Genomic DNA, 16,375 nt, shown 5'->3' on the forward strand with positions numbered 1-16,375 from the left:
GCTAACATCTTTGTATCATGATCATGTTGGGCGTGTGAAGGCTGTGAAAAATCATCTGCTTGGCGGCAGCCGACAGTAAACTTGAGTAAAGTCTGATAAAAACGTGTAAACCAAAAACGTGAAACCGATGGGCGATGGGTATATTCGAATATTGTTGATTATTGAGGTTACAATGTGAATATTACAACTTACTATTAATATAGTATATCATCAAAGTATAGGTTCGTGAAAACTATTTAGAGCTATTCAACCATTTCAACTTTTTTTGGTCACACAGTAGCCTACTGCACACATTTAGGATGAATGTACCGGGAGCAATTAGAAAATTGGACGAAACATTGGTTAATCGAATTGCTGCCGGAGAAGTTATTCAAAGACCAGCAAATGCAATAAAAGAACTGCTAGAGAATAGGTAAGTCATTTTATTATCCTAGTTATTTATTAGCTACCGTAGATAGGTCCAGATTCATGATGTAAAAACCCCTCCAAGTACATTCAGGAATATAAATATAAATGTCAATCAAGGTATAATATCACAAGAAAAACAGAAAGTAGACAAAATAATAAACTAACTACATACTTAAACAAAAATCGTTTGATAATATTAATGTAGCCTACTATTTAAATATCAATAGTATTGGATCTCAGTATTGATTCTATCAAAATAAAACAAACTAATGTAATAAAATTAAAACTGAAATAATTCAACTAAACTAGTTAACCTAACTAGCTAATAACTAAAGCTAAATATAAAATATACTGGAACTTGATACTATCAATATTTCAATTATTGTTATATGCTAACCTAAATTATTACTGGTGCACTCAAAGTAAAGTGCAGCCAAATGGGTACATAGAAGAGCTTACTAGGCAGAAGTACCCTGTGGTGCTTTTTTTGTTACTTGTTACTTTTTTGTTACTTGTTGTAGTCTTCTCCATGGTCGTTGACCTGGGAATCGTCAAATTTCTTCCCAATCAATGGGGATTCACGGTCGGTGATGCCGGTATGCATGGTCGTCTATGAACTCTGCCAATGCATAGTAGGGTCTCATGATCAAGTAGTTCTTCAGACTTCTAGTAAAGGCACCGTAGTCCTGAATTGCCTTAAGCTCCTTGGGCAGAAGGTTGAAGAGTCGGGCCCCAGAGTAGGCCGGCGACCTGCTGAATTTTGTGAGCCGGTGCTGCTGGAGTTCAATGTCAGCTCCATTTCTTGTGTTGTGGGCATGTCTATTTCCCCTCAATTCTGGGCTACTCCTCACAGCCAGGGTTGTTACTTCGTATATGTAGAGTGCGACAACTGTGAATATGTTATGCTGGATGAAGAGCGCCTTGCAGTGGTCCATCATATCTCTTCTTAGGATAGTTCTCAGGGCCCTTTTCTGCAATCGCAGAACTCTATCAATATTCGTCTGGGCTGCAGACCCCCAAGCCACAATGCCGTACTTTAAATGAGACGCAAATAGAGAATGGTAAGCCATGAATGCAGTTTTCTCCTCTGTGATATTTCGGATCCTTCGGATTACAAAGATGGCAGATGACAGTTTTTTGCAAAGCAGTTCAATGTGGTGCTGCCAGTTGAGGTGACCATCGATCAGTATGCCCAGGAATTTAGTATTTGCCTGTGCTGGTATGCCTATGTTTGTTTGGTCCTCAATGTTTCTATTTTTTGGGGTGAAGCGAATGTGAACTGTTTTATCCTTATTTATGGTTAGATTTAGTTTTTTGCATATTTCGTTTGCTTCGTTGAGTGTTGTGTCCACCACTTCTTCGGTGTGTTCATGCTTTTTATATGGTATTAAGATAGTGGTGTCGTCTGCAAAGAGAATACAGTTCTTCCTATGGTCGATTTCTGTGGGGAAGTCATTTATATAGATCAGAAATAGTAGTGGCCCCAGTATTGACCCCTGAGGAACACCTTTATAGACCGTCCTTAGAGAGGATCTGTAGCTTATTATGCTGTTTTTCTTCTGATGGTTGATTTCAACATATTGCTTTCTATTCAGGAGATAGTCTTCCAGCCATTGTAGGGCTCTCCCTTTGATGTTCAATATCTTGAGCTTTCGTTTCAGCAGGCCAGGGTCAATGGTGTCAAATGCCTTCTGGAGGTCAATAAAAAGACCTGAAACAGTTTTACCCTCCTCCCAGTGTTTGCTGATGTTGTTACATAGTTCGGAGATCGCTGTAACTGTTCCAAGGCCCCTCCTGAATCCGTGTTGGTGTGCTGAAAGTAGGCTGTTGTTCTCAAGGTATGCAATAAGTTGGTCATATACAGCTCTTTCAATCAACTTTGATGTGATAGGCAAGTTAGCTATGGGCCGATAGTTCTTTGCATTCAACCTGTCACCTCCTTTGAATTTGGGGAAAATTTTTGAGATTTTCATGCTCTGCGGAAAAACAGCCTGGGAAATTGATGCATTTACTATGTCAAGGAGTGGCAGCTTTAGTTCACGCTCACAATGTCGAATTATCTTGCCAGTGATATCGTCGTGTCCTGATGAGTTATTAGGTTTGAGATTTCTAAGGAGTTGCTCTAATTTGGCCATTGGAATGGTTTCGAATTTCTTGAGCTCCTGTTTATTATTTGCCAGGTGGATATGGTCAGAGGTATTTTCAGAAGGGTGGCTGCGTGAAGGCAGAATTGAGGAGGTTGCTAACATGATATGGATCAACTATCATTTTGTTAGTTTTCTTGAGTCTTAAGTTGTCCATTTTTCCCAACCCGCTTCTGTTTCTTTCCTCATTTATTATCCTCCAGAGTACTCTGGTTCTGTTATCAGCTAGTTGGATTTTTTTGTTAATGTAAGATTTTTTCTTTTTTTGGATGTCCTGTTCATAGATTTTCTTAAGTTTTATATAGTTCTGCTTATCCTCTGGTGATCCTGTAGTAATGAACTTATTATTTGCCTGATGTACTTGATCCTTTAGAGCAATGGTATTGTTGTCCCAGAACACGTTCTTAGTTGATGTAATTTTCTTTGGTTCTCTGGGCATTGCTTCATCTATTCATCGTTCAGCTTTTGAACGATCAATACAAGATAGCTAAAACGCCAGAAATGCACAAAACATGTACATGCTCTACATGAAGGTTGGAAATGAGTATTAGAAATAAAATATTGTCAGGCAGACAAAAAGAGAACACACAGCTAACCGCATTATGATTGCTGACAAAAAATACAATGGCATGGTATAGATACAAACAACAAGCGAGAAAGTCCAATAAATATTTTAAGGAAGCCCAAGTGGCTGCCGAGAATGTGTTGATAGACCTGGTAAAAAAATGACCTTGGTCCAGTCTGTGGAATTAACTCTAGAGAAGGTCTCAGTATTTATATTTTGACGAAGTATGTCTGGCGACTGTCGGTCATGGACTGAATGTACTGAATTACTGAAAGTATGAATGCGTGGAAGGAGGTAAGCTCAAGGGTAAAATACCCTTCATCATCAGAGGACTGAAGAACTCAAAAACAGGACTAAGGTCTATCAACATTTGAATTGGTGAGATCAGAAAGTACATGAGTCACATTTTCTGAATTTTTCAGGAGAAAAAAACTGTCCAGCTCTTAAATAAATAAGTATGTAAATATTTTTATGGTTTATATTACTTTACTATACCATCTTTGAGCTTTATTCAAGAAACATTGAACAGAACAACACAAAAATTTAATTTTTTTTAAATAAAAAACAAAGCTTGACTCATGTGGTTTCACGCAGCAGAAGATTTCTCTTAAGAGGTTAGACTGATTTATCAAAAATTTGAGTTTGATTCAATTTTTATCATCATGCGTGAGGAGTTGCATTCTGGCTAAGTATAGAATGGAACAAAATGACAATTTTGATAGTCATCAGCAAACCCTAATGTATTCAGCAAATAAAAACTCACACGTATCTGTCATGTTTATGAAGGCTGTATCTGATTTCCCACACATCCATACAATCAACCATAAATTTCTAGTTCCAGGACATACTCACATGGAATGTGATGTTGATCTTTCAATCATTGAAAAACGAAAGAAAAAGACCCAGGTACCAATTTACCACCCACATGACTGTTACCAGTTGGTACGGTCATGTGGCAAGAAGAATCCATTTGTGGTACACGAAATGAAGCAGGATCATTTTTTCAGCTTTTCCCAGTTGTTGAAAGAGGGTTTAGTTCTCAAGAAAAGAAACGATGAGAAAGAACAATTTTTCTGGCGCAACATACAATGGTTCGAGTATGTGAAGTCTGAAGTGGGTATTGTGCGTTACAAAGAGAGTTTAGGGGAAAATGTACCATTCAAAAGAATAAATTTCAAGAGAAGGGGGAAAAACATTATGTCATTTACATGTAAAAAATCCTACAACGGCATTTTACCAATTAGTTTGGAGAAGAAAAATGATCTTTTGGATCTTTTGCCTCTGATTCCACCTCTATTCCACGAATTTTACAGGAGTCTGACAACCCATGCTTCACAGGCTTGTGATATAGATCCAGACCTGCGAGATGTAAATATTGAAGAGAATAATAATTGATTTATTTTTTTATTAAACTAAGTAATATTTCTAATCAAATGAATATATTTTTCATCTGAAAGAGTATTTTGATCAATTTACCTGATCTAATCTATATGCAAGGAATCTGGTATTTTAGACATAAGTCAACAATCATTCATCAAATATGGATGCTCTCAACGGCTTAAGTCATAAAATTTGAATAAATATCAAATTCTATCTGATATTGATTAAATGCATCAGTACCATTCAGAACTGTGGATAAAAACGAATATAATGTGTTAACTTTGAAATTTAATGTGTTTCAAGTCTTGTGTTATAATTTTTTGATATCTTCTTTCCTCTCTACTGGAAAATCAGATTTTTTGACTTAACACCTTTGTACTGCTGACCAGAGAATTAATCTTATGCATAAAATGAATTTCATTTTAACAAGCAAATCAATAATGGGAAAAATAATGTACTTTTTATTCATGATGCATTCTATAATCAATAATATATGGGAGGTAAAAAATATGAAAAACATTTTTCATTTTTACTCATTTTTGAAAAATATATTGTTCAAAATATTAAATTCAAAGAAAATATCACTTCAAAACAATAAGTAATGACACTGTCTAAGCAAATGTTGAAAATAGGTTATAAAGGCTGGCACGCTGGCAGCTGTGTGTAGGCAGGAATACTAGCAGCGCGCTCTACAAAGCAACTCTCTTCAGAACAGAAAAAACATGAGTCAACAACTCATGTGCTTTCTGCACCCACTGTGATTTTTAGGATGCTATTTCTCAGTGAAGAGTGAATGTGACTGATGTTGTTTCTGACAGAAGTGATAAAGCTTCTATTGTAGAGTCCATTTTCATCATAAACTCATTTTTGCTAAAATAGTGACTCATGTGGTTTCTGATCTGACCGATTCATTTGTGTTGAAGCTACAGCACTCATATTCTCAAGACCAATGGGAAGACCCATAATACATTGTCTCTGAGTGGGAAAGTTTCCAGATCTACTAAAAATCAAATAACAGTACCATAACACAAGAAAGGTGACACCAGCATTCTTCAAATTCCAAACCAATATCTAGGTATAGTGTCAATAATGCTAAAGATTATAGAGACAGAAATGAAGGTGCAGCTCACAGCATTCTTGAGGGGAACAAATAGCATTATATCAGCCCGGTTTAAGAAATAGACGCTTAACCACAAGTGCATTGTTCAGCCTGACCAGCAGAATACAAAGTTGCCTTTGAGTGTGGTGGAGCCCTAGCCCTCATAATGTGTGACCTAAATAAGGCATTTGATTGTGTGTCACATAGGATAGTGATTAAAAACTTGGAAATTATGGCGTTGGAGGGACTGTGCTGAAAATAATTTCAATCTATCTGAAAAATATAAAAAAACCGCAAGGACCAGGGGAATTCTGCATGGTGTTCCACAGGGCACATTATTGGGACCATTGCTTTTTTTTTTTTTTTTTTTTTGAATGACTTCATGATAAACGAGGAAGCAGTGATCTCTGCAGATGACGCCATTATAACTGGTCAAAGTGTTTAAGCAAATGTGAGGTCTGCAGGATTACTAAGTGATGCAAAAAAGTGGTTCCCAGTGAATTAAGATAAGATAAACTCTTTCATTTAGTCGCTGAGATGTATGGAGGCAGATTTACGTATGGCTGAAATTGAGACAACATACGTCTGAAGTGAGCCGTAAGCTATCTAGGGTAATATGCCTACTAGAAGCATAGACATCTGGTAGGCAGTAAGTTTGGTGATGGACTATTAATCACTATCTCACATTCATCTCATATATGGACCAATCCTGTTGGGACATGTTCCAGTAGTGAGGGATGTGCTGCTCCTCAAAGAAAGAGTGCTCTCACTCCATCACTTTTGCTGCAAGTAGGGACCACTGTAAATCGCTTTCAAGAGAGATGGGGATCCTTACTATTTATAGCCAGTCCCTCACACACTTGATGGGCAACAAGAAAGCCTGAACAAGAAGAGAACAAGCAATGTGATCCACAGTCACAATACTCGCTGCAGCTGACCTTGAGGCCTCCCGTACTAGGTTAAGCAGCACTTACAATATTTATTAGCAGCCATTCGGATGTTTTACAAGTTATCAAGTGAATTGAGGAATTCCTCGCGTGGAAAATTCGAGTGGTACCTCCACTACTAGCCAAATGGGCTACCATTCGACCATTATTTTGTGACATCTGGAATCCTCATCCTTTGACAACGACATCAAGTATCAAGTACAATATACATTCATACTACGCTTACATACTAGAGTATGAAACAAAAGCAAATCAGTGAAATTTGATTTCCCGAAGAGCAGGGGACCAATAAATAATTTATCCATCAGGTTATCCAAAGATAACATCTTTGACTTTCGGTTGATGTGACTTGCCTTCTATTGGAATTGTCTTCAAGCGCACTCCACAGATTTCATATCTCTACATCTTTCCTGATATGTCATGATGTCACACAGTCAAATAAGTGAGATCGCAGAGAGCCATGAAAACTAACTGCTTCGTCTGGAGAACTTGATGATCTGTGTCCAATCTTGACTTGTCTAACAATATTAGGTAATAATTTTTCTTGATTCCTTCAAAGTTGTACTTTGGTGGAAATCCATACTCATTTATTTTTCTCACTTTATGTTACAGTTTGGATGCAAAATCAACGAATATACAAATCACTGTGAAAAGTGGAGGCTTGAAGATGCTGCAGGTAGGTGGATAAGTTGATCAATTTTCAAGTAGTCAGCCCAGCGGGATATATATACGAGATGAAAAAAATAGTTTTATATATAGAGTCAATTTAGTTGTATTACATTGCTTATAGTTGAATCAATATAAATTTAATTTGTCAATGAAAGTTAAATAAATTATTTCAATTTTTGTAGGTTTTAGCTTTCATTCAATTTTTTCAAAGTTTTTATCAACTCATACTTTAACATTTGGGATAATTCGAGTCGAACAATTTTTGGATCTGGATTAAAGGAAATATATACAACATTTACTAAGTGGTATACAATTCAATTCTTCCAGTCGTATTATTTTTCAAGCTACAAATATTATATCATTAGCTTCAACTGCCAATTACTGTATGGAATATATTTTTCAGTTAAAAACTTGTACAGATGAATGATCTTTGAGATAAGCTTGTTTTCTCCCAATTTTAATAATTATACGATTTGTAATTCTATGAATGAATAAGTAAATAATATTCAGTTGAGTAAAATTATGATTTTAAAAACTAATACTATTGCACTATTACACTTACATTGCAATTTTACTGTTCGTTTTGTGATCTTTGTACTTATCTTGTTGAAGATCCAAGACGATGGTTGCGGAATTCGAAAAGATGATTTGGGCATAGTATGTGAGCGGTTCACAACTAGTAAGCTCACGCAATTTGAAGATTTAAGTTCAATTTCAACATTTGGTTTCCGGGGAGAAGCACTCGCCAGTATCAGTCATGTTGCTCATCTCACAATTACAACCAAGACTTCAAATGATCAATGTGCTTACAAGTAAGTTCCACTGATATAATACGCTGTTGTCTACTGTATATCAGATGCAATGCTATGATTGTTTGATAACATACATATCAATAAATCTAATCACGTTCCAATTTAAACATTCATAAACCTAAACTTGAGTAGATATTTCTATGACTTGAAATATATAAATATGGGGTCAAAGATAGATTGCATGCATAAACTGGTGCCTGTTTCATGAAAAGACCTGAAAAAGTTATCACATTAGATGTATCAACAACAGCGTGTTAGCTAATAAAGTTTCACATCTAGTGAGTCAGCAGCTCCTACAAAATTATGGAGGTCTATAATTTAATTATACCACAATAAATTCACAATAAAACATAATCGAAAAAAATAATTTGTTGGATAGCATTCAATAACCTCCCGCAACCCTTTTACAATTCTAATTCAGTGATGCTCGAACAGCAATGAGGCGTCTGTTTTTATTCTTTTGAATATTTTGATTATGTAGAATTCTTTTTTTTTCAAAATAATAACTCCAAGCATCCATTAATATTTTGAAATAAGCTTTCCTCGATAAAATTTGTCTTGCTGTGTTGAAGCATCTCATTGTCGGCTAGAAGCGAAAGTACTCACAACGTTCTAGTCAGTTTTTTTATTGCAAAAGTTTTAATCCTATACTCATATGTATTTTCAGAGCAATGTACGAAGACGGCAGACTCAAAGCACCCCCAAAGCCATGTGCTGGCAATCAGGGTACACAAATATTAGCAGAAGATCTGTTTTATAATGTATCCACCAGAAGAAAAGCTCTGAAGAATCCCAGTGAAGAGCATTCTAGGATTGCTGATGTTGTAGGTATTTTACTTTTCAACTACGGTAAACCGGGTTGACTTTGTCCCAATTTTGGGCAGTTGAATTAGATAGCTAGCAATCAATACATAAGTTTAAAGAAATCACTAGCAATATTTTTTTATTTCATTCTGCAATGTTTAAAAAGTATTTCTCAATATAAAAAGTGAATATTTTTTTCACTTCAATAAATATATATATTTTTTGAAAATTTCAACCACGTGTTAGGGTTACTTTGTCACACTTTGAAACATATATGATCCAAGTTCATTTTCAAGAGTTGGACAAAGTGAAATCAACTGTTAACCATTAAAACAATAAAAGCAAATGAAATCCACTTCAAAAATCGCAAACTATTGAAAAATATTTCAGTTTCTGCTGCCCAAAGATCTTCTGTAGCGTCGTGGCATGTTGGCTGTAGTGCAGAATCTGCAGCAAATGAATGTTTAGATTGTATTAATATCAAGCAAGTTGGATATTTTGTAATCTGAATATCAGGAAATCGTCCAAGTATTTTTATTTTTTATTCTGATTTGTCTAAATAACCTAAAAGATGATGTTCAATTATGTGGGAGGTTGCGTTTATACTTTTTTATTCTTTCAAATGACAATAAGATGATATTATTATAAATGTTTTAATTATTGAATAATGAACTCAAATAATGAAAAGTTTTTTGATCAGCTTTTTTTTCACCTTCCTTAGTTCCATGTTAGCGGCTGGAAAGGGTACTCTTTCCGGCCTAGGCCGGAAAGAAACCTGTTCTGACGTTAGACGAGAGTCGTCTGCAAACAATGTCTTTCAGATCTACGTAGGGACTGGAAAGCAGCTGCTTTCTGTGCAGTGTGGCGAAAATTGTATTATCTAACCAACTTGATCTGCTTGATCTGCAAAAAAATGCGAAGAATATTTGTTCAAAATTTGAAGCTGATTCATTAAAGCGTATGAAAGTAATATTTAGTCCAGGCGCTGGCTTACATTGAGCATAAATGTGAGAGGCAGAGAATTTGACTTCGGATTATTGTTAGGGGGTCTTTAGTGTATATGAAACTCGATGTCGTCACGTCCCAGGGTGGTCGACAGCTTGGGGGGGAGGGTTGTAAAAAACGCGCGTTTATAAAATCGCCTGTCCTGCAGTTACTATTCATAGTACAGCTTTTAATTTTTTCTCAATATTATGTACACATAACTGGCTTTCAATGTGGTCCTATACTTTTTTGCGATAAACCGCATAGTTTTTCCGTAAAAAAATAAAATATCTCGAAAAATGTATTTTTTTATTATGGACTTTTTGTTATTTCTCGAATATTCAAGTAATTAGCCGACTTAGAGGAAAAGGCTCCCAATAAACGTTGTAGGCCGTTTCTTGCTGAATCCAATGATATATATAGTTTGGGGGTTACGATCATAGATGCGGCGGTGGGAGGGGGATAAGTAGCACTGTTACGCTGCGGCGCGGTCCTCCCCCATGATTAATGCGCGTAATGGCCTGTCTATCGCATCGCTCCTACTAGTCTATGCATTCAAATGATGTATTTCAGGAACGCTATCTTATGTAATCTTATGTATTTTCGGTCGCTGAACACGATTTTTCAACTCTCAAGCCTTAATAATTGATAGTTCTCATCATAATATACTAATTATGGTCAAAATTACAAACTTCATCTCATTCTGCAAGGAAACTAAGAAATGACTGTTTGAAATAAACGAAACTTGGGTTTCAAGAAATATATTAGGATAGAATAAAGTTAATATTTATATATGTTTATGTTCTATTGTTTTTATTTCAAATTAATTTATTGTGATGCGCTGCAGGCTAAATTATATTATTAATTGCACACTGGCCACGCTTACTTGATATAGTGGTCAGTTAGTTTCCAAGAAATATTTGTGGAATTTCTTAGTTCTTCATGGTGGAAATGGAATTCATCATTCATTCATTATCATAATGATTATGTTTAGTATGAAAATGTTAATCTTTCGTGAATCTTCAGTTTGTCGTGGACTTTTGAGAAATTATATCCAATATAATAATAGATATGTGTCAAATCAAAATGAAATGAAAATTTAAATATTCATTCATATTATTTCTAACAGTATTATTATAATAATATTTCACTAACTTTTGATTGATTCATCCATTATGGTATTCCCGTTCAGACTGTTTTGAAATGGTAACAAGTTATTCAGTATCAAAATTTGGGATTCGAATAGTTTTGGGCCATGCCTGCTATTCTTTCCCAAACATATTTATATGATTTGTAATTTTATCCACAAATGAATGAATGAATGTATGTATTCCTGCACGTAGCTAACGTATGGACAATTCCTTTACAGATTCTTGCATGTCACATTAATAAATCTCTGCCACAGATTTAGAAATCAAGTCTCGATGGTTTGGAGAGCATATTATTGGAGTGATTCTTTTACTCTGCTGCTTCTAATATGTTCACTACCTTTGTTTGATTTTAGACCATAGACATGAAAAGCTATGTCCACCTGTATCACTCCATCTTTATTGAGAATTTTCATAACTCTTCTCATCACAAAGTTCCCATAATCTTGCAGCGTATTGAAGTTTTGAAAAGTGAAGAAGGAGTTGAATTCAAGAGAGCCATGTCATCATTATGCGAATTTGTCAACGATATTTAGGGATTTAGTCAAATCCACAACTAGTTTCACTTACAATTTCATAGGCCAAGTGAGATTAAGAGTTTTTTTCAAATATCCATCAGATGTTGACAGAGATTGTGGTTATTGTAGAAATGCATGCTGCACTAAAACTTCAATGCTGAATTATCTTTAAACAGCTACCTAGTAAAAATACAGAGATCAGATCTTTTTGTTCTAGAATTAACTAAGACTAGGATTTTTGTTTGATTGCATCGTGGAGAATGAAAGAACTCTGTTTCTTTTTATAGGTGAGAATACACTTTTACAATTTGCCACAACTATGTTCAGATAAAAATCTTTGGAGACCGAATAACTATTTCTTTCTATACGTTCAAAAGAGAATCACACACTTCTTCACTTGCTTCCAGACCATTGATAACATTATGCAGATTCTGTTGTCCATCAGAGTCTTGAAGAAAAATGTTATGTTCTCTTGAGAAGATTATGCTTCTGGAAATCATTCTCATCTCTCATTATTCTTGTTTTACTTCATTAGATGACTTTCTTCACAGTCTCCAGTGATATCCATAATGATGTCAACATACTTGAACAGAATATCTTTGATGGAAGATTTATTTATGTAGTAGCAGCCATTTTAGGAAAGCCTTTGAAGAACTAGCTATTCCAATCACTCAGTTTTGGATGATCTAATGAGGGTTTGCTCTAAAGCATGATCGGTTGTCACATTTATTAAATTTTCAAGGTTTCATTTGACAGAGAGTCAATGTATTGACTGTATAGAGTTAATGTTTCCTTATTGGAAATATTTTTCACTTCTATGGGTATTTTTTATATTTTCTAGATATGACACAGACTTTATAACATAGTTTGTGTGATTGAATGAAAAAATTATGGGATCTTTTCTCGAACAGTTTCTATGTGCAATACCAGAGTCCATCCTTATGAGCATGAATACAATTTAAGATAATTTAAACTATGTTACAATAATCAGTCATAAATATTTCAAGTAGTCATTGATTTTGATTCTAAAAAAACTCTACAAATAGCTCCTGACTTCTTTCAAATATACTTTGACAATCTCTCATATTTGAACCGTTCATGAGTCCTTGTAGTTGTTTCATTGAATTGATTGCTTGCTCTCACACCTTAATTATACTGATCTCCCCTCAATAGATTTCCAACAGTATTCTCTCCAAATATTTCAAATTCAACAAAGATATCTCTCATTCCACTTTCATTCAAGTACCACCCCAAGACAATCAGTCAAACTCAGCCAGATGAGTAGATATAAGTTACAGAAATCAGTTGATAAAGCTGCGTTTACACCAAAGTTATTAACAAAATGTTAATAACTTAATATTTATAGATTCTATTAGATTGAACGGAACTTGGCAAACACATATGTCTATCATATGTATGATAAGTTATGTTCAATCTAATAGAATCTATAAAGATTAAGTTATATTAACATCTCCTTAATAACTTTGGTGTAAACTCAGCTTTAGAGTTGTATTTCCTTTGTAATCAAATATTTAGTCATATCACATGGGAGTAATTGGCATTATTTGTGTTTCAACTGTAAATTTATATTAAGAAAATATTTTACTCCTGTTACACGGTGCTCTATATGGGGTAGCCTATATTATTTGTTTAACTTACTCCATTACTTGACTTTCGCAATTCCAAAGTGATCATTGAACTAAATCGAATAATTATTCTCTCTTAATGGAATATCAGTTTTTTATCGATTGAGAAACACATATAGGATTCCTAACAGGATGGTTTATCATTACAATGTAATCATAAATAATGATAATGAGATGAAGTTTGTAATTTTGACCATAATTAGTATATTATGATGAGAATTATCAATTATTAAGGCTTGAGAGTTGAAAAATCGTGTTCAGCGACCGAAAATACATAAGATAGCGTTCCTGAAATACATAATTTGAATGCATAGACTAGTAGGAGCGATGCGATAGACAGGCCATTACGCACATTAATCATGGGGGAGGACCGCGCCGCAGCGTAACAGTGCTACTTATCCCCCTCCCACCGCCGCATCTATGATCGTAACCCCCAAACTATATATATATATATATCATTGGATTCAGCAAGAAACGGCCTACAACGTTTATTGGGAGCCTTTTCCTCTAAGTCGGCTAATTACTTGAATATTCGAGAAATAACAAAAAGTCCATAATAAAAAAATACATTTTTCGAGATATTTTATTTTTTTACGGAAAAACTATGCGGTTTATCGTAAAAAGTATAGGACCACATTGAAAGCCAGTTATGTGTACATAATATTGAGAAAAAATTAAAAGCTGTACTATGAATAGTAACTGCAGGACAGGCGATTTTATAAACGCGCGTTTTTTACAACTTACCCCCCTCCCCCCCAAGCTGTCGACCACCCTGGGACGTGACGACATCGAGTTTCATATACACTAAAGACCCCCTAACAATAATCCGAAGTCAAATTCTCTGCCTCTCACATTTATGCTCAATGTAAGCCAGCGCCTGGACTAATTGTAGAAAATACAAACAAACCGACGAACAAAGATTTTGATCTTGAGTTAAAAGTTGAAACTCGCTAACACTCGTTCAATTAGTAAAGAATCGTCTCTATTTTTTACAGGTGAGCAGATATGCCATTCACAACCCACATGTGGGGTTCTCTCTAAAAAAACATGGTGAAAATTTGGCAGAGATTCGAACAAAAGCGAATTCAACTCATGTTGATAACATTAAATGCATTTTTGGTAATAGTGTTTCAAGGTGAGATTTTTTTGAATTCAACACTGATGGAATCCTGATCGTACGAAAATATTTTTATTTAAATTCGGGAATGAAATAGTAAGGGCTAAGGCTGTTTTTTCATTTCCAATCACTACGATTACGTGAATTTCATTGATTGTAAACAGATCTAGCTCCATTTTCATTATAATTCATAGATATTATTTCGAATGTTAATGTTTGAAATGAAATTGTGTGGTATTTGTTGACTTTTATCCATCAACTCGTTGATCTCAAATCAATAATTGTCTCTGGATATGAGATTATAATTATTGGTAAGTGATATAATATGAAATTCAACTTCGTCGTTAGGCACTTACAGTCGACAAGTTGATTATTAATAAAATGTTTCAATCTTGTACTTGATCATTTAAAATTGTTGTACAATTTTTAATTTCCATAATCTAGTCGCATCACTTTTTGCGAAAAGTATAAACGATTTAATGAATAACATAATTTTGTGTTATAATGTTCATCGTTTCCAGAGAACTATTAGAAGTGGAATGCGTAGAGGAAGGGCTGAAATTCAAACTGCATGGTTTTATATCAAACGCAAACTACTCAACAAAGAAGCAGATATTTTTGCTGTTTATCAATCATCGTCTTGTTGACTCAACAGGTGAGTTTCATGTTTTGTGATTTATTAATTTTATTGAAAGTACAGTGTGGGGAAAAACAATAGGCATTCGCCCTGAACTGATTCTATTTCAAATTTGGAAAACATTTGATATCACTCAATGCATCACCATTTCCATTATTTACTATCCTGCACATATCCATGTTGTCAGGCTGAGATATCAAAAATCATTGTAAACCTCTGACAAGAATGTTCTCAATTGATATTTCTACTTAGTCATGTCATCCTTATTATTTACATATTTTTAATCCGAAAGTAATTCTATTGCAAACTCCGTTTTATGGTTTCAGGTTTGCGTAGAGCTCTGGACTCCGTTTACAGCTTATATCTGCCGAAAGGTGCCCATCCATTTCTATATTTAAGCTTGGAATTGGATCCGAGAAATGTTGATGTGAATGTTCACCCAACGAAACATGAAGTTCATTTTCTCCACGAGGACTCAATTATAGAGAGAGTGAAGCAGGCCATTGAGGCCAAATTATCGGGCGCCAACACTTCCAGAGTCTTCCAAACACAGGTGATCATCACATTCAATTATGATAGAGGTGGACCAATCATAGACCAAGGTAAATTGACCGAGCAAAGTGAGGTCTAAGATTCAAGTCGACGGTTTGGCATTTCTCTTAATGTTTAAATGTTTATATGTTGCGCATTTACGGCGAAACGAGGTAATAGATTTTCATGAAATTTCACAGGTATGTTCCTTTTTTAATTGCGCGTCGACGTATATACAAGGTTTTTGGAAATTTTGCATTTCAAGGATAATATAAAACGAAAAAGGAGCCTCCTTCATACGCCAATATTAGAGTAAAAATCTGGTGTGGCGCACTCACACAACTTTCCTTGCCGTTATGAAAATTGATCACCTGACGCTAGTGTTCTTGCGCATCTCAAGTCTACTATTCAAAGATATGGGACAGCTGGTGATAGGTCAATAGCGCTGGAGACACACGAGGTCTGCTATCTTTTCGTAGTGAATGATTTAATAGAACCAACAGTTGCCAACAGTTTGCAATTTAATAATCACATTTTCTCGAATTTCAAGCTTATTTTCAATTTTAGATGGGAATGTTACTGAACATTAATTGCAGAGATTTTCATGCTCAATCTTTTCCACTTGATTTTTTTTTGTTTAAATTGTATATGAAGGCTGATAATTGAGAATCTAAAATCAAACTTTGCATAGATCCTGAAATTTTTACAGATATAGGACTTGTTGCAGTTGATAGAGCTTATCAATGACTATTTCAGGTATAAATTTGATCAAAATCGTTGGAGCCGTTTTCGAGAAAATCGCGAAAAACCCTGTTTTTGACAACATTTTCGTCATTTTAGCCGCCATCTTGCATTGCATTTGATCGAAATTGTTTGTGTCGGATCCTTATAGTGTAAGGACCTTACGTTCCAAATTTCAAGTCATTCCGTTAACTGGGAGATGAGATATCGTGTACACAGACGCAC

At 35.0% G+C, this 16,375-nt stretch overlaps 1 protein-coding gene across 3 annotated transcripts in view; it reads left to right on the top strand.

Annotated features, from left to right (window-relative positions):
• The first annotated feature begins 11 nt into the window (after positions 1–11).
• Positions 12–16,375, top strand: part of LOC111053205 (DNA mismatch repair protein Mlh1) — a 28,668-nt gene continuing 12,304 nt past the window's right edge. For 2 of the 3 annotated variants that reach the window (XM_039439996.1, XM_039439989.1), the window contains exons 1-7: positions 108–412; positions 7,156–7,219; positions 7,825–8,024; positions 8,692–8,848; positions 14,120–14,259; positions 14,763–14,896; positions 15,205–15,431. In XM_039439996.1, the coding sequence (XP_039295930.1) occupies positions 300–412; positions 7,156–7,219; positions 7,825–8,024; positions 8,692–8,848; positions 14,120–14,259; positions 14,763–14,896; positions 15,205–15,431 (1,035 nt within the window). In that variant the 5' untranslated portion in view covers positions 108–299. Of the gene's footprint in view, positions 413–7,155; positions 7,220–7,824; positions 8,025–8,691; positions 8,849–14,119; positions 14,260–14,762; positions 14,897–15,204; positions 15,432–16,375 lie in introns of all 3 variants that reach the window. The other variant, XM_039439978.1, reaches the window with a different exon arrangement.

This window comes from Nilaparvata lugens, chromosome 1, assembly GCF_014356525.2.
Source record: "Nilaparvata lugens isolate BPH chromosome 1, ASM1435652v1, whole genome shotgun sequence".
Classification (NCBI taxonomy): domain Eukaryota; kingdom Metazoa; phylum Arthropoda; class Insecta; order Hemiptera; family Delphacidae; genus Nilaparvata; species Nilaparvata lugens.